Genomic DNA, 26,450 nt, shown 5'->3' with positions numbered 1-26,450 from the left:
TGCTGAGTTTTCCCTTAGCCTTCTGCCGCATCTCTTGCTGAAACAATTCAGGCTGTTATGCTCCTGAAGAATGTGCTGTAACTGCCTGGTGTGAATTCATTAATATGAGCCTAAGTCCGGAGCTCTTCTGTGACCGGCTTGGGGCGGTGGTGGGGAGATCTAGTATTATCCCAAAGCTTTGTTTGGAACAAATACCCAAGAAGGTAAGAATAATACGAAATGACATTTCCATTTACAAATTCTTTGAACACTGGAAGACTCAGCCGGTCCTTTTGGTGTTGTCTGTCATGATCTGCTTAATGTGGAGCCCTTGTTTTATGTAATCAATTCAAAAACCATAAGCTAGCTTCCTTTCATTAGTGTTTAAAATGCTATTAAGACCTGGGCATTCAGCGGTGAATGGTTGTGTTTGTGTTGTATAAAGTGACACATCTATTTTAATTGTGATTAATGCTCTCAAAATAGTCAACTAATGGCTTTAACTATTAATGGGAGGGAGAAGATACAAAGGATGTTAAAATGAGCTCATCAAACAGAGCAGGATTATATGATACCATCCTAGATGGACTTCAAGACTTGCTTTCCCCCCATTTAACATCTTTCAATCAATGACAGTGCTTTTTCTTTCTCAGGAACATACAGAATAATTATATACTCTATTGTAGATGGCATCTTAGACTCTATAAAACATTTTTCTGACAAGCTACTTGTTCATATGTATGTGTAATTTGGGGGGAAATAGAATGTAGCCACTTCCTTCAACCAACATTTGCATGTGGAAAATAAAATTGTCCATAGCATGTCTACGATGTGATGGAAATTCCAAGGATGTTTTCCTTCGCTCCATTCCACGGGGACCCACTTTCCATTCAGTGTCTGGCAAGACCAGATGGCCGAAGGCTTCCATCATCTCCAACATGTTTTATTCTATCAGAGAAACAAACTCCGTGACCATGGGTCTATGATTGTCAAAGATGGTCTAAAAAAAAATTAAAAAAAAAAAAAACAGAGAAAAATGGAATATAAAAGTTAACCTAGTTACAGTGGAATACACAAAGAATTGAGGCCCTAACTTCCACTATAGGATTACTAGACTCAAAAGGGCTTTTGTTTTTTTTTTCCTTTTCATAAAAAAACAAAACAAAAACAAAAAACACCACCACTACCACTGAGCTATATATATATATATTTTTAATCCTCACCTGAGGATATTTTTTTCCATTGATTTTTAGAGTGGAAAGCAGGGATGGGGTTGGGGGGTGGGGAGGCAGGGACACATTGATGTGAGAGAGACAAATTGATTGGCTGCTTGGTTTCCTCCTGCACACACCCACCTCCCCATGATACATTTTAATGTCAGTCATAGTGATGCTGATCCGCCCTGTTAATAGCACTTGCTATGTGTCAACATGCTCAACCTCCCACGGTGATACACGTCATCTCTGGAGTCCAAAAGAGGGGCGGGTGCCAAACAGGCCTTTTCAGCTTCTATGGTGTAGCCGAAGCATGATGCAGACAAGTGACAGCCGGTTCAGACATGAGCATCAAACAGTCTTACTAACAACAGGTTCGATGGAAAACTGAAAGGATGGGATTTTGTGATAGAATAAGGCTCTGAGCGCCAACCTTTCATCCCCATTTTATTTCTGGCCACCTTTCTAAAGAAACGACTCCCTTCCACACAAGAGGAAATGGCGTCTCAGAGCGGAAGGGGCTTCCCCCAGAGCTCACCACTGCACAGGGAGGGCCGGCCCCGCCCCAGGCCTACCTCCAAGGTCACTGACACTTAAACTGATGCTGCCGCGCATGGAGGCTGCTACTTGTGACTTTGTTCTTGAACAAGCGGACTGCAGGCCCCGAGAGCAGTCCCGCAGGCCGGGCCAGGGCAGACTCCAGGACTAGCACATTGCACCGGGCTCTCCATCGGCAGGGCTCTGTGTGCTGGGCAGACCCTAGCCAACCTGAGGCCTGAGCTACGCCCCTGGGGAGAGATTGAGGAGGGGGCGTCCTGCAGGGGGCGGTCCTGCTGGCACGTGGCCAGTGTACAAACCTAAATGCTTGAGGAGAAAGCTTGGGAGCGAAGGCTCTGCTCTCAGGGCAGCGTGCCTGTGGCTCTCCCTCCTTGATGGTGCTCCCACCCCCCACCCCACCTCTCACTCCGAGACTTTGAAGGAAATTCTCTTCTTTTTGACCCGGCCTGAAACCTTGGGAACTGGAGACCCAAACTCAAGCTCCAGAGTGCTCTCTTGATTTGACCTAAGGGCCCTCAACGGGTTGTAAAAGGACTCCTACAGCCCAATGGCACAGCCCAGGGTCCCAAGGTGGGTACACAGGCCAGACCCCCTTGGGGCCCTGCCCACAGAGTCAAGATAAAATCAGACAATGCCCAGAATGGGATTCAGGCCAGGGAGCTTTCTGGACGTCAGTCAGTTTCATTCAGTAGGCGTATTTGACTCAAACATCATTTGGTGTACACCAAGAACTTGTACAATTCAGCATAGGTGACCACTAGCCACACCACAGGAAACTCTCACAGAACCCAGCTTGATTTTTTAAAAGCTATTTTTAAAAATATATATTTTTGTTGATTTCAGAGAAGGAGGGAGAGGGAGAGAGAGATAGAGAAACATCGATGATAAGAAAGAAGCATTGATCAGCTGCCTCCTGCACGCCCCACCCTGGGGATTGAGCCCGAAACCTGTGCGTGTGCCCTGCCCGGGAATCGAACCATGACCTCCTGATTCATAGGGTAATGCTCAACCACTGAGTCACGCTGGCTAGGCTTAAAAAAAAAAAATAAAAATCTATTTTTAGTATAAATATGGTATGTGCTCATTGTAGAAAACTTGAACAGCAGAGAAGAGAAAGAAAATAGACATCACACGCATTTTCATCTCCGGGAATAACTTCTGCTAAGTTTTGGAGTTTCTCTCTCCAGCAGCCCATCCGTGTATGGGCACGCAAGAGCTGAACATCAGATTCTTGTCTCTTTCAGAACTGGGAGCTTTCGCAGGATCTATGAACAGTCCATGTCCTTATATTTAACGTCAAATGCAAATTTTCAGCTAGAATATAACCACCTGGCGTGTGTCCTTTACATTTTGATAGTACCCGTCTCAATGTGGCATGTACACGATAAGCTGGTCTGAAACTACACCCGCAATGACACCATAGAGCCTAGTTTTCCAAGCAAACAGATTCAGACTCTGTTTTTGCTCAGTCCTATTGTTTACAAGGGAAAAAACACAGGAATGAGACCCCTGTGCAAACTGGTGGAGTGAGGTTTTTCCCAGCGGCTGGAGGGAGAGCGGCTGTCTGCACACTAGGTGTCTGTGGTGCAGGGAGAAGTCCGCGGCCGGCGTGCTCACTCCGCTTTGAACTCCCTGAGAGGCTGCAGGTGATCGCTCAGCCGAAGTATTAAACCCAACGAGGACGCCACATCAAGAGATCATCCTTTTTGCTTTTTTAATGAGTTGTAGTCTTTTTATCCCAACCCTGACTCTACATCTGTTGCACATCAGGTGAAAGGGAAGGTTCAGAAGAAAGGAATTAGGCTTGAAAGGAAGCACGCATGTGCTGGGGGATTGTTATCACTGGTGGGGAGTGCTCGGGGCAGCGGACTCTATTCCTGACATAACAAACGTGGGTAAAAGGCCCCAGAACAAAGACGGAATCTAAGCCATGCAGATGAAATACCTGAACGGCACTCGGGAAAGATGAAACTGTTCCCAAGAAGAGAATTGGGGGACTAAGAAGAAAAGGTCAGACTCCCAGCAACGCTGTAATAGGCACGAGGCTGTGTTTCTTTTTTAAAACCCAAACACAGAACAGGCACAGTTTGCTGCACTTCGTGACCCTCCCCGGGGGCAGCCTGCCCATCTCCTCTCTGTGTCTTCCACCTCCTGCCAAAGGAGTGGGCACGTCACCCAGCTGGCCAGTCTCGGTTCCCCAGCCCCCTGTAAAGTCTGCGGCTCAGGGGACGGGTGTGTGACCCACGCAAAGCCTAGGAAAACGTCTTTGGGGGGCCGGGCCTCTGGGTGCACCTCTGTTTCTGTCTCTGGGCTCCTGAGCTCAAAGATCCCCCTGAGCCAGAGCTTCTGGGGCACGTTCTGTGGTTGAGCAGAGAACAAAGCCAACAGAAGCAGGCGGGAAGGGAAACAGGCAGAAAATGGGATGGAATCAAAGGAGGGAAGAGGAAATGGAAGGAAGCCACGAGGCAGTTTCAATGCCTGGTTTACATAACATGTCTACCTAACCTCCTAGTTAAGATGCTTAAAGAGGACAGGGAAAGTAAGGTGTAAACAGAAGGCGGCACTAAACAATGCACCAGGAGCCAGTGCAGAGGGTCTGTCACTACCTGGCAGGGGGCACTCCGAGTCCGGTACCTGGTGAGGAGTGGAGCGAGGCGGGAGGAACGAAATGGAATTCAGTCAATGGTTCCATCTCCCAATTCTGGGACTCACCTATTTTAGATTGAGGCAAGCCTGGAGAAAATTTAAAAAAAAAAAAAAAAAAAAAAAAAAAGTTGCTACCAGAGTTTTAATATGGGAGGGAGATCAATGGGAGAACAAACTTCTGTCCCCATAGTTTTAAATAAGGGCACACTAATAAGATGTGGTCTGATCAACTCCGTGGTGAGATGGTAAAATGCCTAAATTGAGACATGATTTCAAGGAAGTAGGAACACATGAAACTGACGAGTGTCTTGCCTGAACCCCAAGACTCTGTTCTATAGTGTGATTGCTGCCTGGCTAGTGTGTCTTAGTGGTTGAGCATCAACCCATGAATCAGGAGGTCATAGTTCGTTTCCCAGTCAGGGGGCGTGCAGGAGGCAGTCGATCAATGATTTTCTCTCACAATTAATGTTTCTATCTCTCCCTTTCCCTCCCTCTCTCTAAAATCAATAAAAATATATTTTAAAAAATAAAAATCATGTGGTTGCTTAATCCCAGCAACCCAAAACATGTGAAAAAGTCTAGTTTACTAAAGAGATGGGCCATGGTAAGAGACAAAAGTGTCTGTACTATGTTACCTGTCCCATGAAAAATAGGTTTCCTCAAATTAGAACAATTGATTAAAAATAGAACAATTGGTTTAAACAGACTTCTGTTAGAATAATAGAATAGCTAAATTTCCCCACAGAAAAACCTTTAAATCTCCTTTGAGAAACAAGATGCTTGTAAATTAAATATTTATATTAGAAAATTACAACTGCAGTCTACTCTCTGAGAATAAAAGAAATCCTAATTCTACTGCTCATGAACAGCAGAGAAAGGAAAGGAGAAGAAAAAAAAAGTCTCAGAATGGTACAGCTGAATGGGACTCCCCATTAAGTAAGTCCAATTCCATCCCATCTATGTACAGACAGAGGGTAAAGGGCAGCTACAGGGCACCTAGGAAATGCGTCTAAAAGCCAAGATACAGACCTAGGTTCCCCATACTCAGAGCAGGACCTTCCTTCGAGCCATTGAGATGGAAGCCATGCCATTGCAGATGAGAAAACATATCAGATCACCCACCCCGTGACAGAGCATGTGTAGAATCATAACGTTGAGGAGGGCCAATGCATCTAATAAGCCAGTCCTTGCCTCCAAGCATGTGAACGCCACAACCGCCTAACGCGTCTCTAGGTTGCAGCCCCCGCAGCTTCTAGGGGTCTTCAAACTACGGCCCGCGGGCCACATGCGGCCCGCAGAGGAGTCTGATCCTGCCTGCCAGGTTTTTTGGGCAGTGAGCGCAGCCGAGGTGTTACAGTAGGAATTAGTAGTTCATATAGTCCGGCCCTCCAGCTCTCTGAGGGACCGTGATCTGGCCCCCACTTTAAAAAGTTTGAGGACCCCTGTATGCCCTTCTGTGCGGAGAAAGCACTCGGCACTTGGTGTGCGCGTGACTGACCGAAAGTTCACAGTGCAATTCGTCTGTTGCTTCACATCCTGGAGCTGATAGAGAAAGGCCGATCTGAACCCGGGCTGTGAGCTGTCACACCCTCAAAGACAAAACCCGCAAGCCTTCTGTTTTCCTTTTCATTTCCACATTGAATGATCCAAGTGTTTCGGCCCAAAGCCTTGCTTTTCACCCCTGAACAAGCCCATGCCCGTTACAGGCCTTCGCTAATTCCATTCTCACGAGAACCACACAGGCTCCGCTCCCTTCCTCTCACAGTCGAGGATCAGGCGCTGAGTAACTTGCCCACAGTCAGACCCACGCGGCAAAGAGCCCCCGCTCTGCCTGATTCCAGAACCCAGGATTCTTATCACAGCGCAGAGGACTTGGGTTATTCAGCAATTTTTTTTTTTTTTTTTTAAAGAAAATGACTTAACTTTGCAAATAATTATAATGTAAGCCCACCACCCAAATGTGGAGAAACTGAGCTCAGTTATGATATATTGGGTTCACATTTGTGCTACGTCAGCTTTTTGTTAACTACACAAAAATTCTACCTTAGAGTGCTTAACACGCCTACAATGTTAAGTTAAAAAATTAATTATCAGACGAGAGCTGTCCGTAAGTGTCCCAGGGAAGAATGCGACACCTCAGTTTAATATTCACCGAGCAACTCTGACATGCCGCTACCAGGCTGTCCTAATCCGTGAGGATAAAATTGAAACTCCCCCTCGGCTTCACCAAGTCCCTTCCCGGCATTATCTCCCATCCCTTGCCTGTACACGTCCTTCTCCCAGCCTCACCGCTGGCACTGATGCGGACACTGCAACTGCGTGACAGCTCAGACCCTCCACACACTGTGATTTGTTTGCATTGCTGCCTCCCCTCCTAGCCTCATGTGAAATGAAATGAGGGACTATATTTTAATTCTATATCCCTCGTACCTAGCTCAGTGCCTAGCACATAATATTAAAAAACTAGTCATAGATTGGAGGATAGAAACACTGAATAAAATTGCAATTTTAAAAGTATGTGGTGTGTGCCCTAACCGGTTTGGCTCAGTGGATAGAGCGTCAGCCTTCTGACTCAAGGGTCCCAAGTTTGATTCCGGTCAAGGGCTTGTTCCTTGGTTGCGGGCATATACCCAGTGGGGAGTGTGCAGGAGGCAGCTGAGCGATATTTTTAACTCTCTATCCCTCTCCCTTCCTCTCTGTAAAAAATCAATAAGTATATTTCCAGTAGGACATGATCTCACTCATCTAGGGGAAATGGTGAACAACATAGACTGATGAACAAGAACAGACCCAGAGATAAGGAGCCATAGGTCAGACTGTTGGACCTCAAAGGGAGGGTGGGGATAAAAGGGAAAGATCAACCAAAGGACTTATGTGCATACATATAAGCCTAACCAGTGGTCAAGGACAATAGGGGGGTGGGGGCATCAGTGGGGAGGGGTGGGGGATTGGAATGGGGGGTTGAGGACAAATATGTGATAACTCAATCAATAAAGAAATATATATATATATTTAAAAGTACGTGGTGTGTTTCTCATACTTCCTAGGCTGGCCTCTCACCTACTGTCTTCCCCTGCACAGCCAAGTTCACGTGATGAGAATCTTTCAGCATGATTAATCTGACCTGGCAGTGCAGCCGAGAGCAAAAAGGGTACAGAGAGCAGGACAACTTCCCACCCAGTCTGCATTTCCAGTCAAAAACAAGTAAATGCATTTGCAAACACTGGGTATATAAGCAAAGGAATGCAAATTGACTATAGCCTTGGGCAACAAGACAATTTTGCCTTAATGCACATCTCTTATACTAAGTGTGGAAAACCAGAAATTCCCATACATGAATAATGGATGAAAACCTGTGAGAGATTTGACTGAGACAATCCCAAACTCCTGAAAATCTCTTAAAATTATTAAATAACTACAGGAAATCCAGTGATTAAATTTAGCAGTAAGAGTTGAATTTATTTAGCTTTGAAAAAACAAACAAAAAAAGTCTAAGTGACCATTGCATCTGAAATTGGATGACTAAACAGGCTGCATTCAGACACCCCCTCCCCCAAGGGGTCCCGGATTGGAGAGGGTGCAGACTGGGCTGAGGGGATCCCCCCCCCCCCCCCCGCCCCCCGCACGGATTTCGTGTACCAGACCTCTAGTTTATAAAGAAAATAAATTGCGTCCTACCCTGGCCAGTTGACTTGAGTATTATCCCATGCACTCAGGCCACTGGTTCCATTCCAGATCAAGGCACATACCTAGTTTGTGGGCTTGATCCCCAGTGAGGGGTGTGCAGTAAGCAGCCAATCAATGTTATCCTCACATCAATCTCTCTCTAAAATCAGTAATAAAAACATTTTTAGCCCTAGCTGGTTTGGCTCAATAGAGCATCAGCCTGCAGACTGAAGGGTCCCAGGTTCGATTCTGGTCAAGGATACATGCATGGGTTTCAGGCTCAATCCCCAGTGGGGGGCGTGCAGGAGGCAGCCTATCAATCATTCTCTCATCATTGATGCTTCTCTCTCCCATCCACTCTGAAATCAATAAAAATGTGTTGTGTGTGTGTGTGTGAGGAATGATTCTGAATTATGTTTCATATTTGGCAGGGATGCAGATGGTACCTTATGCAATATGAATGGTTTTGCTTGGAAATTTTTGTGTCTTCTTTTGGGTGATTACTTATTTGAAGAGGCAAGAGAACCACCAATGTTCATGTACATCAATACATGTCAGTTCTTGTATCAGGTGCTTTACATGTTATCTTATTAATCCTCTTAATAGTCCTGCAAGATAGGTTAGAGATTAAGTAACTTACCTAAAACTGTAAAACAAGTCTGACTCCAAAGCATGTGTTCTTTCTGTGGGCCACACTGCACAGTTAAATAGGGAGATATCAAATGAATTGGCTTTTCCTATTGCCAAGGCTTATTAGTTTATCTATAACCTCACTACAAATGCAGGAAGATAATTTATCAATAGTTTTGTCTTCCCCAGAATTTGCCTATGATTAAGTATTGTGATCGGTCAGGAGGTACACATGTACTATTACAGAATATACCTTCAAAGGGGAGAAAGAAGAGTGTACGCTCTATCATTAACTAACTAGTTGTGCACCTTAGGCAAGCTTTTAACTTTTTTGTGGGCTCAGATTTTTTATCTACAGAAATGAGGATTTTGGACTAGGTGGTGTTTAAGGCCCTAGGTGACTCACTCCATCCATCCATCCATCCATCCATCCATCCACTCATTCATTCAGTGGGATTTTTCTATATGTCAGACACTATATTATTTTCTGGGAATAGAGCAGTGAATGAATACAATGAAAATATAATGAAATTCACATTCCATAAAATTCCTGATCTTAAAATAGTCCTCAATGTGCCGAGGAGCGAGAGTAATCCTCAATCGTGTGGAAATACTCTTTTGAAAGTACACTCCCCGGGAGGTAAGCACTGTGGGGAGCCAGTGCTGTTGATAAACATTTGCGGGATCCTTCATATAGGCTTGGCAGAAAAAATGTTGATAATGTCTAACATCATTGATAAAAGGCCTGTGTATGTATGATGCTTTCATGTTCTGAGAATAACAAAATCTGAAATGTTAGGAAGTTTTAAAAAATTTATTTCCACTCCCTTCAAACCAAAAAGCTATAACTAAAGATTATGCTATAGTCAAATAAAATTATCATAGAAATGTATATGACTTGAAAATAAAAAACACCTCTAGCTTAACTCTGTCAGTCATACAATGTTTTATTTTAAACCTGCTGTTCAAACTTTCAAATACAACCCATGTGGCAAAGAAATAGTTAACACACAATATCTGCCACAATTCTATCTTTGAACTGCCTTTTTTGAATTACGTGATATTATAATTTCTTACATTCATGGTATTCTAAAAGGCAGCAATATCAATTTTTCTGCTTTGAAAACAGTTCATTAATGTTCTGAAATTGCTTAAAACGACAACTTTTTCTCTTTAGTATTTTACGGTAGCCCACATTAGTGAAATAACTCAACATATTATTAATAAATTGTTGAGAGGTATATGGTACACAGTTAAGTCAACTCCCAACTCCAAGTTAAAATGCACTTCAATCCAAAACAAGCACTTCCCTAAATCAGTATAGTCAGCTACTTTTCTCAAAAATATTTCCATTCTGAAATAAGTTTTTTTGAGATACAATAGTTTCTTCTCTTATTCTGAACAGAACTCATGCTGTACTTTTTTTCTCAAAATATATTTGACATATTCTGTGCAAAATGTTAAGTTCTGAATAGCTTTGTACCTTATTTTGAAAAAGTTTATAAAATATAATTCCTAAAAACAACTTCAACATTAGACAATAGAAGAAACATATCAGACAAAGCCTAATTATTCACATGAGAAAATAAGTATGTTCTTAAAGCTCCAGTAATACATTCCTTGAAAAAACTCAGAATGCACTTTGGTCATTATTAAACATATTAGAACATAGGCAAATAAAACACAATTGCTTTTGTTGTTTTCTACAGAAAGAAAATATACTACAGAGGCTGAATTGAGGCTGATCACAAGGAATGGAAAGAGCAAAGTGACATCGCGACATGGCTCTGTTCTCTATACATTCCTGATCTTAAGATGATGATTTAGGGATTAAAACTGCACCAATCAAAGAAATCATTTACACTTATTTTAAATTCCCTAAAATGTTTAAAAATGTGAAGATATTCAACATGATACACCTTGCACCAAGAAAACAGATTGTTTCAAATAAATCCTGTTTTAAAAACTAGATGCCCAGTTTTAAAAAATTGCAAATACATTTCATGTTATAATTATTTCCTAAAATATTCTTGATTGTACAAATATAACAACTTAAAATCAAGGCCCAGTAAGATACTATCATATTTGCCCTATTTACCTAAGGTGCAAATACGGTAAGTTCTCATTTGGACACTTGGCAAATTATTTGGGGGGAGGGGCAGGGGGGGGTGGGTTAACTTTCCAGGTTAAAAACATCTAAAATAGCCCTTATATAATTAACTGGGTGGAGATGGGGAAGGGGAGATGTACCAGCTTAAGTTTAGAGGATAGCATTTGCAAGCTGAAGCTGTCTTTTCTGAAAATTTGGGTATACAGTACTTTTATAATTATCAATCAGGAGTATTTTATTGGTTCTTAAGTTGTTCATTTGAGTGTAGTATGAACAGCATACACTACAGTGTACCATGGGGAGAAAATTATTTTACTTGAGTAAACATAATGTACTTTAGTAACATCAATAGGCACTTCACCTGTGAGATGAGTATATACCTCACTCAAAAGGATACCATGTCATGCCCTAGTACACTATAACATATCCCATGTAAAGATAAGCATTAAAAGCAACAATTTTAAAAAGTGCACATTTTGAGCATGCACAGTTAGAGCTGTGCTAACAGCCCAGTGTTTCAAATAAATACTATAACTAGTAAATTTTTATCAAAATATCTTACAGTATGGTAACCATTTACAATTATTGCTCTATTAAGAGTTTTATCATCAAAAAGAGCACTTTGTTGACCTGTTACGTAATACTATATATATTAATACTGAAGGGTGCTTAACTGCAGCTTAATCAGTTTAGATCCTGGCATTGATCCAAAATAATTTGAGAGAAACCCTGACTGGATCTTGATTTACTGAAGAAAAAGCTTTATGGGTTTAGCTGAGGCCACCGCAATATTTCAAAGTTAAAGAAGTTTTCCTCAAGTAAGGCAAGTTCATGGCATTGATGGAGAAACAGTGCTTAGCAATGGCTTCTATTCTCACGATCTGTTGTTTTGTCAATCATGTATGATCAATTACCAGGATCTCAAGTATATGGATATCAGTTTTATCACCCTTTTCATCAACAATTAAGTACACATCAATGCTAAAAATAAAATATAAAGACTGAAATAAATGTAAAAAAAAACAGTGAACAAGTAAAATAAATATAAGAATTGCACAAGACAGTGGGATGTAAACACTTCAGTTTCCCAGCTGAGACTCCTGAAGCAGAGTCAGGGATGCTGCTTCCAGGCAGCTCAGTCGGTACTCTTATTCTGGAAAAGAGGCTACATCTTCTTTCCTCTGAATTGTCATGACTTGATCTTCCACAGCTGGTGAAAAATAATAGCAGTGACTATTAGAGCCAGTTTTAATATCATAATTTATTAAGTTACATCACATAACGCTATTTTTATCTAAATTTCACTCATAAGTATTGCTTTACTTTTTAAGCTCTTTTATCACTTTATTTTCAAGAATTCACCCTAAACATGTAAAGTGAAAATCAGGTTTCTTTTGCTTTCTTTTACAGGGAAGTGGCAATACACATATACAACTAGTTTAATATGAATAGTTTACACCTTATTCACTAACAGCTGAACATATGTTGGAGGGCGTATGCATTGCTATCTTATATAATAAAAGCCTAATATGCTAAGTGTCCAGTCATCCGTTCAACCAATCAAAGCATAATATGCTAATGATATGCTAAGGTCATTCAACCGCTAGCTATGATTTGTACTAACCACCAGGGGGCAGATGCTCTGACTGGTAGGTTAGCGTGCTGCTGGGATCCAGCCAATTGGGACTGAGCAAGAAGGGCCGAACATGCCCTGGAGCCCTCCTGTGGTCCCTCCCCGGCTGGCTAACGTCCTGTGTCCCTTCCTGGACCCGATCATGCACTGGTGGGGTCCCTCGGCCTGGCTTGCATCCTCTAGCAATCCAGGGCCCCTTGGGGGTTGTTGGAGAGCTGGTTTTGGCCTAATCCTGAAGGCCAAGCTGAGGGACCCCATGAATTCTCTAATTATAGATAAGTAATATAACTTTAGACCCCCCAAAAGAAATAGGGCTTTCTTTTTTATCACCTAAGTCAGATTCAGAATATATGAGTAAAAATAAATAACCCCACTTATTCTACACAAAAGTTGTATTTATAATGAAAACTGTTCCAAACTAAAAGTTCCAACAATATTATAAACCAAGAATGCTTATCATTCTGTGAAATTATTTTATTAATTGTATACAATATTATCAAAATGATTCCATTACTGATCTCAAAACAGCGAGGGTAAAATAAATGCCATTAAAATATAACAGTGCACTAAGTAATAATAAAAAAAAAATCTGTAAATTCTTACCTTTAAATTAAATCCAAGCAAGTCACTGATAACACCAGAAACGGCTGACAGGATGACAACCTGGGTGATGTTATAAAGCAGTGGGTTCATTGTAAGCCCATATAACCTAAAGGGACTGTCCAATTCCTAGAAGAAGACAAAATCATGAGCCAGATTCATTAAGAATTATCAGTTAAACAATTCAGGGCAATATATAATGAGGATTTTTTTAAAAAGTTACAAGTTATGACTAGTTCTAGAAAGAATAAACACTTTAAATAAGTAACTATACATTTTTTCTGATTGTTTTGTTCTTTTAAGGCGAAGGTGACTTCCTTTAAAACAACTCTATAACTAATTGATGGGAAGGGGGTGGGAGATGAGGGAAAAATGAAGGGATTAAGGAGTAGAAATTGGCAGTTACAAATAGTCACAAGGTATAAAGTATAGTATAAGGTACACAATCAATAATACTGTAATAACAATGTATGGTCTCAAATAGGTACTAGATTTATCAAGACATCAATCACCTCATAAGTTATATAAATACCTAATCAGACACCGGAAAACTAATATAATATTGAATGTCAAATATAACTGAAAAAAACACACACACAACACTATATAACAAAATTTGAAACTCCAACTTCTCTCCCAAATGAATGACTAGAAAAGTGTTGTCTAATAGCTAAAGTTTGAGAAATTTCTTAGTGTAAGAATATAAATTTAAATAATATCTTTTTGCAGAAGAATGAGAAATTTAGCCAATATTCTGCCAATATTAATACATATGCAAAAATTCCTTTGAGAAAATTAATTTTTGGATGAATGAATAAATGAATGAATGAATGAATGAATTGGCTTATTCAAACATTTAAAGTCCCAGGCCCTGTGCCAGGCTCTGGAAAATTAAGATTCAGTGCTTACGCTGAAGGACCTTACAGTCTAACAGACCTGCAAATAAATAATTTAACTATTACAGTTCCACAAAATAAGTATGTATAAAAGGCAGTGGGACTGAAACTTAGTGGCAGGGAGAGTAGGAATGCCATCAAGACAACTGACAACATGGCACCTTTGAATTGCTGGACGTTGCTCAGCATTGTTAGAGCCAAAGAACAAGGAAAGAATTACTTCAAATTTATAAAGCTGGCTATGTATGTGAGGGTCATTCTTTAGGCTGATTGTACTGACAAACTGACACCAAAGGAATTTAATTAGGGGAGTAACTAATCAGCTGTGCAAGTGAGAAAGATCACCAGTCAGCAAGGTGGAGGATGGATGAGAGAGTAGTGAGACCAGAAGCAGGAATACCTTAAGAGTTCAGTGTACCTAAAGCTTAAGTGAAAGATGATGAGGGTCTCACTTAGGGCAGTATTGACAGGGAAGAGGGGATGAATTGGAAGATATATAAGAGGCTGAATCAATGTGCCAGAGAATTTCTTGGCTGTGAACAATGAGAGAGAAGAAGCAATTTATATTAAGTCCCAGGTTTCCAACTAGAAGGCTGTATGATTAAAAAAAAAAAAAATAATGCTGTTGTGCATTTGTTATTTTTATATTTCTCTCTACTCTGACAGATGGCAGCTGCTCTTAAATCTCATCTTTACAGCTTCCTCCTGTCCAGCACAGTGCCTACACTCTGAAGATACTCAATATGTATGTATCAAACAAACCCACACATCCCTGCTGAACCCTTTCAATGCCTAGTATACTGTTAGGCACAGTCTAAAGCAAAGTAATGCTTTTTAGTTGAGTGAAGAATTAACCATAACACTAAGGCCCAACTAATTTCATACTGTTTTCTGAACACTTATAAACAACTCTAAGAATATTTCATTTGTTATAAAAATTGAGAATTTAAAAAAGATTTTCACTAACACTGCAATGCAGTAATAAAAATATTTTATTAAATTACTTCCAAAGAGGTAATCTGAGATCAGATATACTGAAATTATATTTTTTATCATCACCAAAAATGATATAAAAATGTTTACTGGCAATATATCCTATATAATAAGACCCTAATATGCAAATCAACAGAACAGCAGAACGACTGGTCCCTATGATGCACACTGACCACTAAGGGGCAGATGCTCAATGCAGGAGCTGCCCCCTGGTGGTCAGTTCACTTCCACAAGGGGAGTGGCACTCAGCCAGAAGCTGGGCTCAAGGCTGGCAAGCACAGCTGTGGTGGCAGGAGCCTCTTCCGCCTCCGCAGCAGGCAGACATCCCCCAAGGGGTCCCAAACACGAGAGGGCACAGGCTGAGCTGAGGGAACCTCCCTCCCTAGTGCACGAGTGTCATGCACTGGGCCTCTAGCATTATGATGATTATGTATTACCACTTTGTAAGTTAATGCACATGGGCCAAGTAGAAGATTGCTTTGAGAAATACAAAATGAAAAAAATTTCCAAATTGACATCAAATCTCCTTTTGTGAAATCTATTTTAAGTTATAGGAGGCAAAAATTTCCAAAGATACCAACGCCTATAATATTCTAAACAATATTAAAAGTCTTAAAATTTCAAGTTATCAAAATTTCAAAATTAAATTATTTGAATTACTTTGGTTTTGCAATGGGAAAATATAAATTGTGTGATATGCTTAAATATAACTTGGAAACACGGTGGGATAGTCATGACCAAATACAAGGTAGAATCTACAAAGGACTCAAATATAATGTCAAGCAGCCTATTCTACATTATATCCATTTGAAATTTTATTTTTACCTTTAGCAGTTTAGTAGCCAGTTTTAAAACATTGTTCACTATTGTCAGTTCCTCTTTTTTGTTAGGTTTCTTCTCCATTTTCAAGTATAGGTTTATCTTTTATAAAAAAACGGAAACAATTAAAAATACTTCAAGTTATAACAAATACTCATTTTTAAAAGATATTTAAAGACATTCGCTAAAATATTAATGGTAGGTCTCTGGTTGTTGAGATTATAGGTGATAATAATATTCTTATTGTATTTTCCAAATTTCTTACAATAAACTTATAAGAAAATAATTTTTAAATATAATTAAAAGCTACAATAAGGAAATGTAAATAAATGTCATTATTTAAAAGTTGAAACACTTTAATCCCACCGTCAAATCAACCTCAGAATATAACAACTAAAGTGAATCAATTGGATCCTCACCTGTTCAGTAAGTAATATTGAGGTATTACTATATTTTTTACTTGTCTCTGATCCAAGAGTAACAAATCTCAGCAGAAAAAGTGTTAATGAGATACACCAGATCACCAGTTCCCAATTGTAGTGACAATCAAGGAAGATCTCATGCACATGAAGCAACTGAAAGTGTTTAAAAAAGGAAACATGAAGAAGTATTGTCATTCACACAATGTCTTCTTAAGAAAAAAAACACAACATATTTTACCTCAAACAGATTGATCACAAATATAGTATTACATTTAAAAAAACATTTCACATTTATTAATATTTCAAGCACCTAAAAATTTAATGTAATCAAAACCAATGGGGCCTCTACCCATTTTTGTCAAATTTTAATATTTTGCAATATTTCTTTCAGATTATTGAAAAATAAGGTAAAAGATTCAGTTGAAATCCCTTTAAACTTTTCCTTATTCATTATTCCTTCTTCCCTATTCTTTCTGTTATCTTTTCCATGCAATTTATAGTTCAGCTACATATCTATTTCTAAACTATATTATTTTATATATACTTTACAATTTATAAAAATGTTATCACATTGTCCACACCATTCTTTAATTCGCTTTTTATTCCACGGAACTTTGTTTTCAAGATTTATCCATGCTGATACATGAAGCTCAAAATCATTCATTCCAGCTTCAATAATGTGAAAGAATCAAGCACAATATACTGGTCTCTTCTCTCCATTAACATTTATTTTGTTGTCAATTTTCCTTATTACACACAATGCTTACATTCTTTTATACATCTCTATGTGCATAGAGGTAGAGCATTCTTTAAGAGTTAAAATATGGGAATAAAATTGCCGGGTCCTTGGATATTATTCACATATTTAACTTTATTAGGTATTACGAATTTGTTTCTGAACAGTTGTAGCAATTTATACTCTCAGCAGTGTTATCAGTTTCATTTGCCCAATTTTTGCCCACAAAAATATTTATCCAACTTGGTATTATCCAACTTCTTAATACCTGTCAATCTGATGAGTGTAAATTGTTTTCTTACTGTTTTGGTTTTACTTTTTCTGATTTTTAGGGCGGATATTTCTCATATGCTTATTGATCATTGGATTTCCACTTCTGTAAATTAACTTTTTCTATTCCATACCCACTTTTTCTATATTAGTTGTCTATTTTTCTTATTGATTTCAAAAGTTTATATATTTTGAATAACAATGCCATTTAAGTCACATATTTTGCCAATATCCTTCCTTATACTCCATTTTTTTCATTATGGTGTCTTTATAGAACTTAAAACTTTAAGGGAGGAGTGAGGGAGAAGACTATATGAAACTGCATGAGTTGGCAAAATTCTAAAATATTTTCTATCTGGCTCTTTGCAGAGGAAATTTGCTGCTCTCTTGCTTCTAGGACAAAAATTAAATTTTTTATGTTGATGTAACCATTTTTGGTATTCTTGATCATCTAAAATATATCACATTTTTAATAAATTGTCTATGAAGTCACTTGGATGTTCTGTATAGATAGTAGTCATATAGTATATGATTTTGCTTTTTTCCTTTTCAATCTTTATACCATTTATTCTTTTTCCTGTCTTCCAATGGTTAATATCCTCTATCAAAATGCTCACTAGAAGTGGAAGAGAGGTTAAACGTCTTATTTGTTTTTAAAATGAATACCTCTAAGGTAATAAATATTTATGTACAATGTTTGCTCCAACTTTTGAAAGATATACTTTATCAGATTAAGGACAGTACTTTCCAGTCATTGTATTATAAATCTCCAATGGAATTTACCAATTTGTTTTCTTCATCTATTGAGATGATCAGATGTTTCTTGCTCATTTAATCAACTAAAGGAGCTCAAACTAGATTAGTGGATTTTCTAAAGTTGAAAATCCTTGCATTCCAGGAATAAGCTATGTTGGTCATAGCATATTTTATTTTATTTTATTTTTTTTTAAATATATTTTGATTTTTTTTTGCCCCCCTCCCTCCCTCCCACACATCCCCTCCCTCCCCAGAGTTTTGTGTCCATTGGTTGTACTTATATGCATGTATAAAAGTCCTTCGGTTGATCTATTATCTCCCCCAGATCTTCCTCCCCTCCCCGCTGTAATTTGACAGTCTACTTGTTGATATACTGTCTCTATATCTATCTTTTGGTTCATCAGTTTATAATGCTCTTTATTATACACAAATGAGTGAGGTCATGTGGTGTTTCTTTTTCATTGATTGGCTTATTTCACTCAGCATGATGTTCTCCAATTCCATCCAGGTTGCTGCAAATGATGAGAATTCCTTCTTTTTTATTGCAGCATAGTATTCCATTGTGTAGATGTACCATAGTTTTTGGATCCAATCATCTGCTGATGGACACTTAGGCTGTTTCCAAATTCTGGCTATTGTAGATTTTATTAAACTCTGGTTTCATCTTCCTAGTATTTTGCATCTGTTATTAATAAGGGAAATTAACTCATGGTTTCCTACTTTCATACTGCCTTTCTGGTATTGGTATCAAGGTCATATTAACTGCAAAAAATGAATTGGGGAATATGCTGTTTTTCTATATTTGTATAGGATTAGGACTACCTATTTTATTGGTATCAAACCTGGGACCCTTCAGTGCGCAGGCCCAACGCTCTATCCACTGAGCCAAACCAGTTAGGGCAGGACTACTTGTCTATTTGAATATTTAGTAAAATTCACTGCTAAAAACAGATGCATCTGGAGGTTTTTGTTGGTGGCAGATTTTTAAATCATTGAGTCAATATTGTTTTATGGTTATAGGCCTCTTCTGTTTTTCAATTCGTTTTCGAGTCAGTTAAACTGTCCACCTAAGCTTTCAACTTTAATGATATAAAGTAACTTATACTAGTATTCTTTTTTAAAAATCCTCAACTCTGCCAGTATTTCAATTTAATACTTTGCTTTTTATTTTTAAACACTTGTTATTTATGTTTTAAATTTTCCAAATTTATGAGGTCTTTTGTTGCTGTCACTTTTCTAACTGCATTATAGCTAGATCAAGTGGCCTGGATAATATCAATTAGAAATTACTTTGTAGCTTAGAAAATGGGAGTTTTATAACTGTCCTTATGCCTGAAAAGAATATGTATTCTCCAATTTTAGAATAAAATTCTGACTATCTTGTTTAGATGCATATTTTCACTATATTTTTTTTGTCCGCTTAACCTAGCAACTACTAAAAGAAATGTGTTGAAACCTCTCAATGTGGTATTTTGCCATAGGCTTTGGTTATATATAGATATATTTAAAGTTATATGATCACATGCATACAATTAGTCTTCTTAATGAATTACTTTTTAAATTTTTCTCAAGCTTCTTGGATCATAGTCTATTTCATTTGATATTAATGAAAATTGCCAGCTTCCTCTTGGCTAGTGTTTGCCTATTACATTCAAAAACCTTCAGTGTTATTATGTTTCATGGCTTTTGTTGCTAGCAATAAATAGATTTTATGTGTTTTTGAGAGACAGAAGAATTATAAGATGTACTTCAGGAACATGGAAATTAAACCCTGAAGAAAAGACTGAGGTGTAATTAGAAATTTTGAGTAGAAATTAGAAATCAAGTCATTTTCCTTTGGTTGCTCTTAAGATTTTTCTTTTTCTTTTTGGTGTTTTGCAGTTTCTCCACAATGTGTCTAAATGTGGTATAAAAAAGTAACATCTTTCATAAATTCAGAAAAACTCCTAGCCATTCTCTCTCCAAATATTGCTCTCCCTCTTCTTTCCATCTGCAATTTGTTAGATGTATGTTGAATATCCTGTCTCAATCGCTTTTTCATATATCAACCTGTTGAACACTGTCTTATATTCTGGGCAATTTTTTCCCCTTCTCCCAGTTCACTATCTTTAGCTGTTTTCAATCTGCTATTTTTTCAGTTTTTAATATCAATGCCATATTTTTCATTTCTCTGAAGTACTGTTTGGTTCTCTTTTAAAGCAATCTCTTTTTTTGTAGTGTTAACCTGTGTCTTTAATCATTTTAAGCAAGCTAACCTTATATTGTAGTTTCTATCTGCTCAGTCTATTGTCTGAAGTAGCTGGAGATCTATTCCTGCTGTTTATTGATCTGTTGATGCACTCATATTCTATTGTTTCTTCACGTGTTTTGCAACCTGAAGAGGCTTTATCTGTGAAAATCTTTTGAGTCCTAAGTAGAAGTCACATACCCGAGAACAGTCTTGGTTATGCATCCACTAGGTATCCAAGAGCTTACAATCACCTTTTATATAACTTTTTGACATAGGAGGTTACAGGACAAGACCTGTAATGTACATTTGAACCCTGAACCTACAGTTCTTAGGAGAGACTTTCCCCCAACTCCTTGCCAGAGTGTAGGCAAAGTTAGAGAAGAGATTCCTTATCGTCTTCCTGTGCTGCAGGGTAGACTGCTTTTCTTTTCTTTTCTTTTTTTTTTTTAAATATATTTTATTGATTTTGTACAGAGAGGAAGAGAGAGAAATAGAGAGTTAGAAACATCGATGAAAGAGAGTCATCGATCAGTTGCCTCTTGCACACCCCCTACTGGGGATATGCCCGCAACCAAGGTACATGCCTTGACCGGAATCGAACCCGGGACCTTTCAGTCCCCAAGCCGACGCTCTATCCATTGAGCCAAACCGGTTTCGGCTAGCCTGCTTTTCTTATTCCATCTTTTCATGCAGACTACAGGCCTTTGAGGGTTTTGGCTTTTGTATAAGTATGTGTAAGAATGTGTGCATGCAGGTCGAGGCCTCATCTTCTGTCCTCATGTGGGCATAAAATCTCAAGTCTCTAAGATACTAAGACTGCCAATGTACCTCACTTTCTTATCCTAGGGCTGCCATGCATTAACACGTATACTGAACTGCTCTGTTGTTCAATGATCTCTTTATTTTGGTCCCTTACTGTCTTATAAACTCAGACATATAAAAGGCTGGATTTTATTTTTTCAGCATCGTATGATGCTTTAAAGCAGAATTTTCAGTAGGTCTTTTACTTGAAATAGAAGTTTAAACTTTATAGCACAAAATATATTCTGAGATACTCCTGTTTCCTGATTAATCTTGGTCAACAAGAATTCTTTCACAGAGCATGAGGCAGTCAAGACACAGTAACAATTAAGGTATAAAATAAATGCTAAATGTGAGTAAAGCAGAGATCCATGGAAAACAGTATGAAACAATTGATAACTATAGTCACTCATAAGTTTGTTTTGGGAAATAAAGATAAACAGGTGAACTAAAGGCAAAAAACTAATTATCATGTGTCCAATCAATACACATCTGAGAATATGCTAGCCACCAGTGTGACACAGAAATGAATAACTTCCAAATATTTCATTTACTTATTCTACTGAAAAAAATAATAAACTGCAAGAAGCCAATTTCAAAATTGTATGACTAGGTTTACTTATATTATTACTTTCATTCTTTTTTATTAGAAAACGTTTGAAGCTGAATATTTATAGGTCTGATTATCTAAGTTTTACACAGAACAAGTTAACTCACCTGAGCACAACAAATAAATACAACTGAGATCGTCAACAAGAAAGCAGAGGAAACTATTACATCAACTGATCTCTGAGGACCTCGACGCTGGGGGGAAAGGGAAAACACTTTTAAATACAGTCACTAGTTAGCAGTCAATTTCATGCTTTCAATTAAGGTGCTTATCCATCACTATAAGTTGATCATCCTATATAATAAAAGGCTAATACACAAATTGTCCCCTCGACTGGGAGTTTGACCAGGAGTTCGACCAGGGGGCAGGGCGGGCTGACCAGCCCTGTCTACCCCCCCCCCCCCCACGGCCAGCCTCACCCCTGATCTGATCAGCCAACCTCTGCCAGGCTGGCTGAACACCACCTGTGCATGAATTCATGCACCAGGCATCTAGTAACTTATAATATTGAAAATATACCTAATTTGCTAGGTGAATTTTTATTAAAGTGTTACTATTTTCTAAGGATTTGCAACACAATGGAAATGGTGAATATATAGCCTAGAATTCTAAGCATAACTTCCAAACATTTCATTTTTTAAAACACTGTTCATTCAACAAATGTTTCTTAAGCACCTGCTCAGAATGAAGTACTGTGCTAGGGGGTAAGAAATACAGCAGAGAACAAAACAGACATAGTCCCTACCTTCATTAATAGGGTGTCAGGCATCAATTTCAAAAGCATAGATAATACGTTGTGATAATAATAAGTTGTGATAAGTGCTATGAAGGAAAGGTATAGGATGCGTTGAGAAAATTGGTGGGAAGTTTTATGTAAATATCACTTCCTTAGAGAGTTCTTTCCTGGCCCACCTGCCTAACCCCCAAATATAAGATCGTGTGGGCCTGGGAAGATTTCCCTAAGGGAGTGATATTTATACCAAACTCAGATGGCACATGACAATGGTTTGGTGGAAGGAAGAGCACAGAACGGGAATGATCATAGTGCATTGAAAGAACTGAAGCAGTTTACAGTGGCTGGAATGTAGGAAGAAAGAAAGTGAGACTATTGGCAAGAGCTGGGTCATGAAAGGCATTATAAGCCCTGGAGATTTTATTTTTTATCCTAAGAGCAATGGAGAATTTCAAAAAAATTTTAAGTATATGGTCAAATCTACATTTTTTAAAAAGAGATCTCTGTTGGCAGAGTGAAGTATTAGAAGGAGGAAATCTGAATGCTGGAAGGCCAGTTAAGAGACAACTCCAGTAGCCCAAATTGTTTTCAATTAAGGTAATGGAAAAGGAATCAAATATAAGTAAATTAACTCAAGATACATTTTGAAAGTAGAATGGTGGAAACTGGTGATAAACTGTAAGTTGGAAATGCAAGAGAAGAAAGTAAACTTCAAAGATAACTCATAGATCTGGGGTTAAATGCCACTGAAGTGTAAACTCAGAAGGGTAGAGAATTTCATTTCATGGGTAGTAGATGGCACATGGTTAACATCCTATCTAATAAAAGAGAAATATGCAAATTGACCATCACTCCAACACACAAGATGGCTGCCCCCAGGTGGACACAAGATGGCTGCCACAAGATGGCCAGCAGGGGAGGACAGTTGGGAGGCACCAGGCCTGCAAGGGAGGGCAGTTGGGAGTGATCAGGCCTGCAGGGGAGGGCAGTTAGGGGAGACCAGGCCTGCAGGGGAGCAGTTAGGCATCAGTCAGGCTGGCAGGGGAGTAGGTAGAGGGTGATCAGGATGGCAGGCAGAAGCGGTTAGGGGCAATCAGGAAGACAGGCAGGCGAGCAGTTGGGAGCCAGCAGTCCTGGATTGTGAGAGGGATGTCTGACTGCCCGTTTAGGTTAGGCTGATCGATGGGCAGTCAGACATCCCTCTCAGGGTCCCACATTGGAGAGGGTGCAGGCTGGGCTGAGGGACACACCCCTGTGCACAAATTTTGTGCACCGGGCCTCGAGTTAAATAAATGTTTGCTGAATAAAGTAATCAATGTAGAAAAGAATGTAATATCTATATAACATTGATAAAGAAGGGAAATTCTGTGTGGCTTCTCACTAAGCCATGCAACAAAGACATATTCATCCTCTGTACCACAGAAATGTCACAGTGACAAAAAAGAATCTTCGCCAATTTGTAACATTTTCCAATGGAGATTAAGTTAGTTGAATTTATCAAGTTAAATAAGCAATATGAATATTTTAAAAAGAAATGATTTTAAAGAGAAAACTAGATAAACAGTGCGAAAATTTTTTCTTTTATTGTTGCTTCAAAAAAAAAGTGTTATGGGGGAAATAAGGGACATACATAATACTTTTAACAATAAAGATTTTTTCAAAAGAGAACAAAATAAGAAGCATTAAAGATCTAGATATGTTAGAGGATATTTGGTCTTTAGGTAACTCCATATATAATGAAATTCATTGCTATTTAATGCAACAAAGAAATAATCCTTAGTGTTTTTCTAACATTAATTCAGATGTTTCCCATTTCTCTCCGGAGTTGTGTTTTTTATCTACTTCCATAAGTAGAAAAGTTATTTAACAAGATTAAAGAAAAGAACAGCATGAAAGGAATGGCTTTTTATAGAATTATAAGCTAGTATTTTTAAATAGCAATAGGCCACTTCACAGAGGTGATCCTGATTACAGATATTTTAGAAACTCTTTTTTAAGCAGTGGGCTCCCTCTACTGGCTTGTGACAACCATTTTAGGTAGAAACAAAATCTTTAATCTCGTTTTTGAATGAGTAGAAGTTGGTGAAATTTATGAACAAAGATAAATTAAGGACAACTTGATCTTTAGTCATCTACCTCAAATACATTTAAGCCGTTTAGACTTCAGGTGTTTTACTATAAAGAACCAGTTAAATATTTATTTTGGATTTCTGCATATTGAGTATAAAGAACACACAGCACTATGTAAGTACTTGTGTGAGTACACATTAAGACATACCTACATATTGACAAAGAAAAGGGAATTTTTGTTTTAAGAGTATTTTTGTCACTACCATTCTACCTTAAGATAGGACCGAAGAGATAGCCACATTTTTATATTTTGTACTTTCTTCAACCGGAAATGAGGAACCTCAGATTTTCGAGCCCTCCTTGCCGATGTTAAATGTCCAAAAAGCTTTGCAAAAAGTAAGCGCTAAAAAAGACAAAAGGCAAGCATTAATTTTCCAGTATATTACCACGAAAAAACAAAAATCAACAAAATATCGACTGCTAGAATTTTATTTAGTTAAATACTATAAAAACAAAATGAGAAAAGAATTAGCAGCTCAGAATGATTTAATGAGATACTAAAATACTTCAAGAATACTTTGAATATTAGGGGAAAGACAAAATGTTCTCTATTCAGAAATCTACTGTATACTCACCTGTTTATAAGTTCTTTCTGCTACACAGAGCAAAAAAAAGAAAATCCACACAAGAGACACACGAACCACAAAACTTATAAAAACCATAGAAAGAACTATGATATCTTCATTAGAACCGAATGCAATTGAGTAAAGTTCAGAAGCCGAATGTGTAGTGAGTTGTTCCAAGTCTGTAGCTTGGGAGAGTCGGAAAACAAATGGAGTTAAACCCAGGATTAGAGAGATTGCATTTCCAAAAATCTGGTATCCTATTCCTGGTATATGGCTATTCACCTTTATAAGAGAAAAGAGAAAAAGAAAAAAAAACAAACTTATACAAATTTTACCTACAGTAAAATGAATTTCTATTAGGCATAATTTTATTTATAGCAATATAAAATCAGTTTCTTAAAATGTATTAGTTTTACTACATGAATAATAAAAATAAAATTTACTCAAAGTTGAAGAGTCTATAATGTGTAAAAAGTAAATCGTTATTTCTTCAGTTTTCAAAAATAGTTCATTATAAGATCCCTAATTCACTAAGTAGATGCAAAGAGGATTAACTATCTTGGTCTTACCCAGATCTTTAAAAATATTCTATGTATCTCATAATTTCAAAAGTTAGAAATATCCAAATACTGCAATATTAAAAAGAATGAGATCTCACATCAACTTAAATTTAGTTCATTAAAGATTTAAAAAATCTAGAATTATATTTAATTATTCAATAAATTTGTGATTTGTGTTTTCTTCCAAGAGCTCAATATACAAATGGATGTATCTTTAAATTCTAAAACCATTTAGAAGAGAGAAAATGTTAGAGGGGGGACAATTAAATAAGAAAAGGGAAAAGATGGTAGGGTAATTATAAAAAAGGAAACTAAAATTTAAATAATGGAAAATATAAGAATGGTAGAACTGGGAGAAACCTTAAATATCACCTAGCTAACTTTTTATCATTCTATAACCTGCTAGCTCACAGATAGTTAAGATATAGAACAGTAACTAGAGACTCCTTGTCAATAGCTTTTCATTGCTCACACTGAGACATGAAAGAGGAAGTATCAATAGATCAATTTCTATACCCAGTTATTTTAATTCCTGTCCTACATGAAGTGTGTAAAACAGTTCTAGCATAACAATATACAAGAAATTAGAACTGCAAGTTAAATCATGACTAGATGTTCAGAAGAATCGGGTAAAACTTTAAAGGAGCTATGATCTGATTTTTTTTAAAAGTAAAATTAAAATCCACAGTATTCTCATCTAACTCTACTTCCAGCTACTCAAGATGTTTACACCCAGCTGCATTACTTCTATACATTTAATTAGGCAAGGAAGTATCAACACAAATCTTCTGTTTGAATTATTTAATGTTCTGGGTACTAATAAATAAATGAGCAAAGGGGGGTGATAAAGAAAAATATTCATCAAAACTATATATATCTAGCAGCTCTTTAA

At 37.9% G+C, this 26,450-nt stretch overlaps 1 protein-coding gene across 1 annotated transcript in view; it reads right to left on the bottom strand.

Annotated features, from left to right (window-relative positions):
- Positions 1-9,493: 9,493 nt before the first annotated feature.
- Positions 9,494-26,450, bottom strand: part of PHTF2 (putative homeodomain transcription factor 2) — a 66,055-nt gene continuing 49,098 nt past the window's right edge. Inside the window, exons 12-18 of the mRNA XM_084897823.1 lie at positions 25,008-25,280; positions 24,644-24,775; positions 21,677-21,763; positions 16,164-16,319; positions 15,751-15,846; positions 13,040-13,165; positions 9,494-12,013 (exon numbers count right to left, since the gene is read on the bottom strand). Coding sequence (XP_084753949.1) covers positions 11,993-12,013; positions 13,040-13,165; positions 15,751-15,846; positions 16,164-16,319; positions 21,677-21,763; positions 24,644-24,775; positions 25,008-25,280 — 891 coding nt within the window. The 3' untranslated portion in view covers positions 9,494-11,992. The remainder of the gene's footprint in view (positions 12,014-13,039; positions 13,166-15,750; positions 15,847-16,163; positions 16,320-21,676; positions 21,764-24,643; positions 24,776-25,007; positions 25,281-26,450) is intronic.

The sequence above is a fragment of the Pipistrellus hanaki genome (assembly GCF_964339955.1).
Source record: "Pipistrellus hanaki genome assembly, chromosome: 10".
Taxonomy (NCBI): domain Eukaryota; kingdom Metazoa; phylum Chordata; class Mammalia; order Chiroptera; family Vespertilionidae; genus Pipistrellus; species Pipistrellus hanaki.
This window is presented reverse-complemented; position numbering and strand designations above follow the sequence as displayed.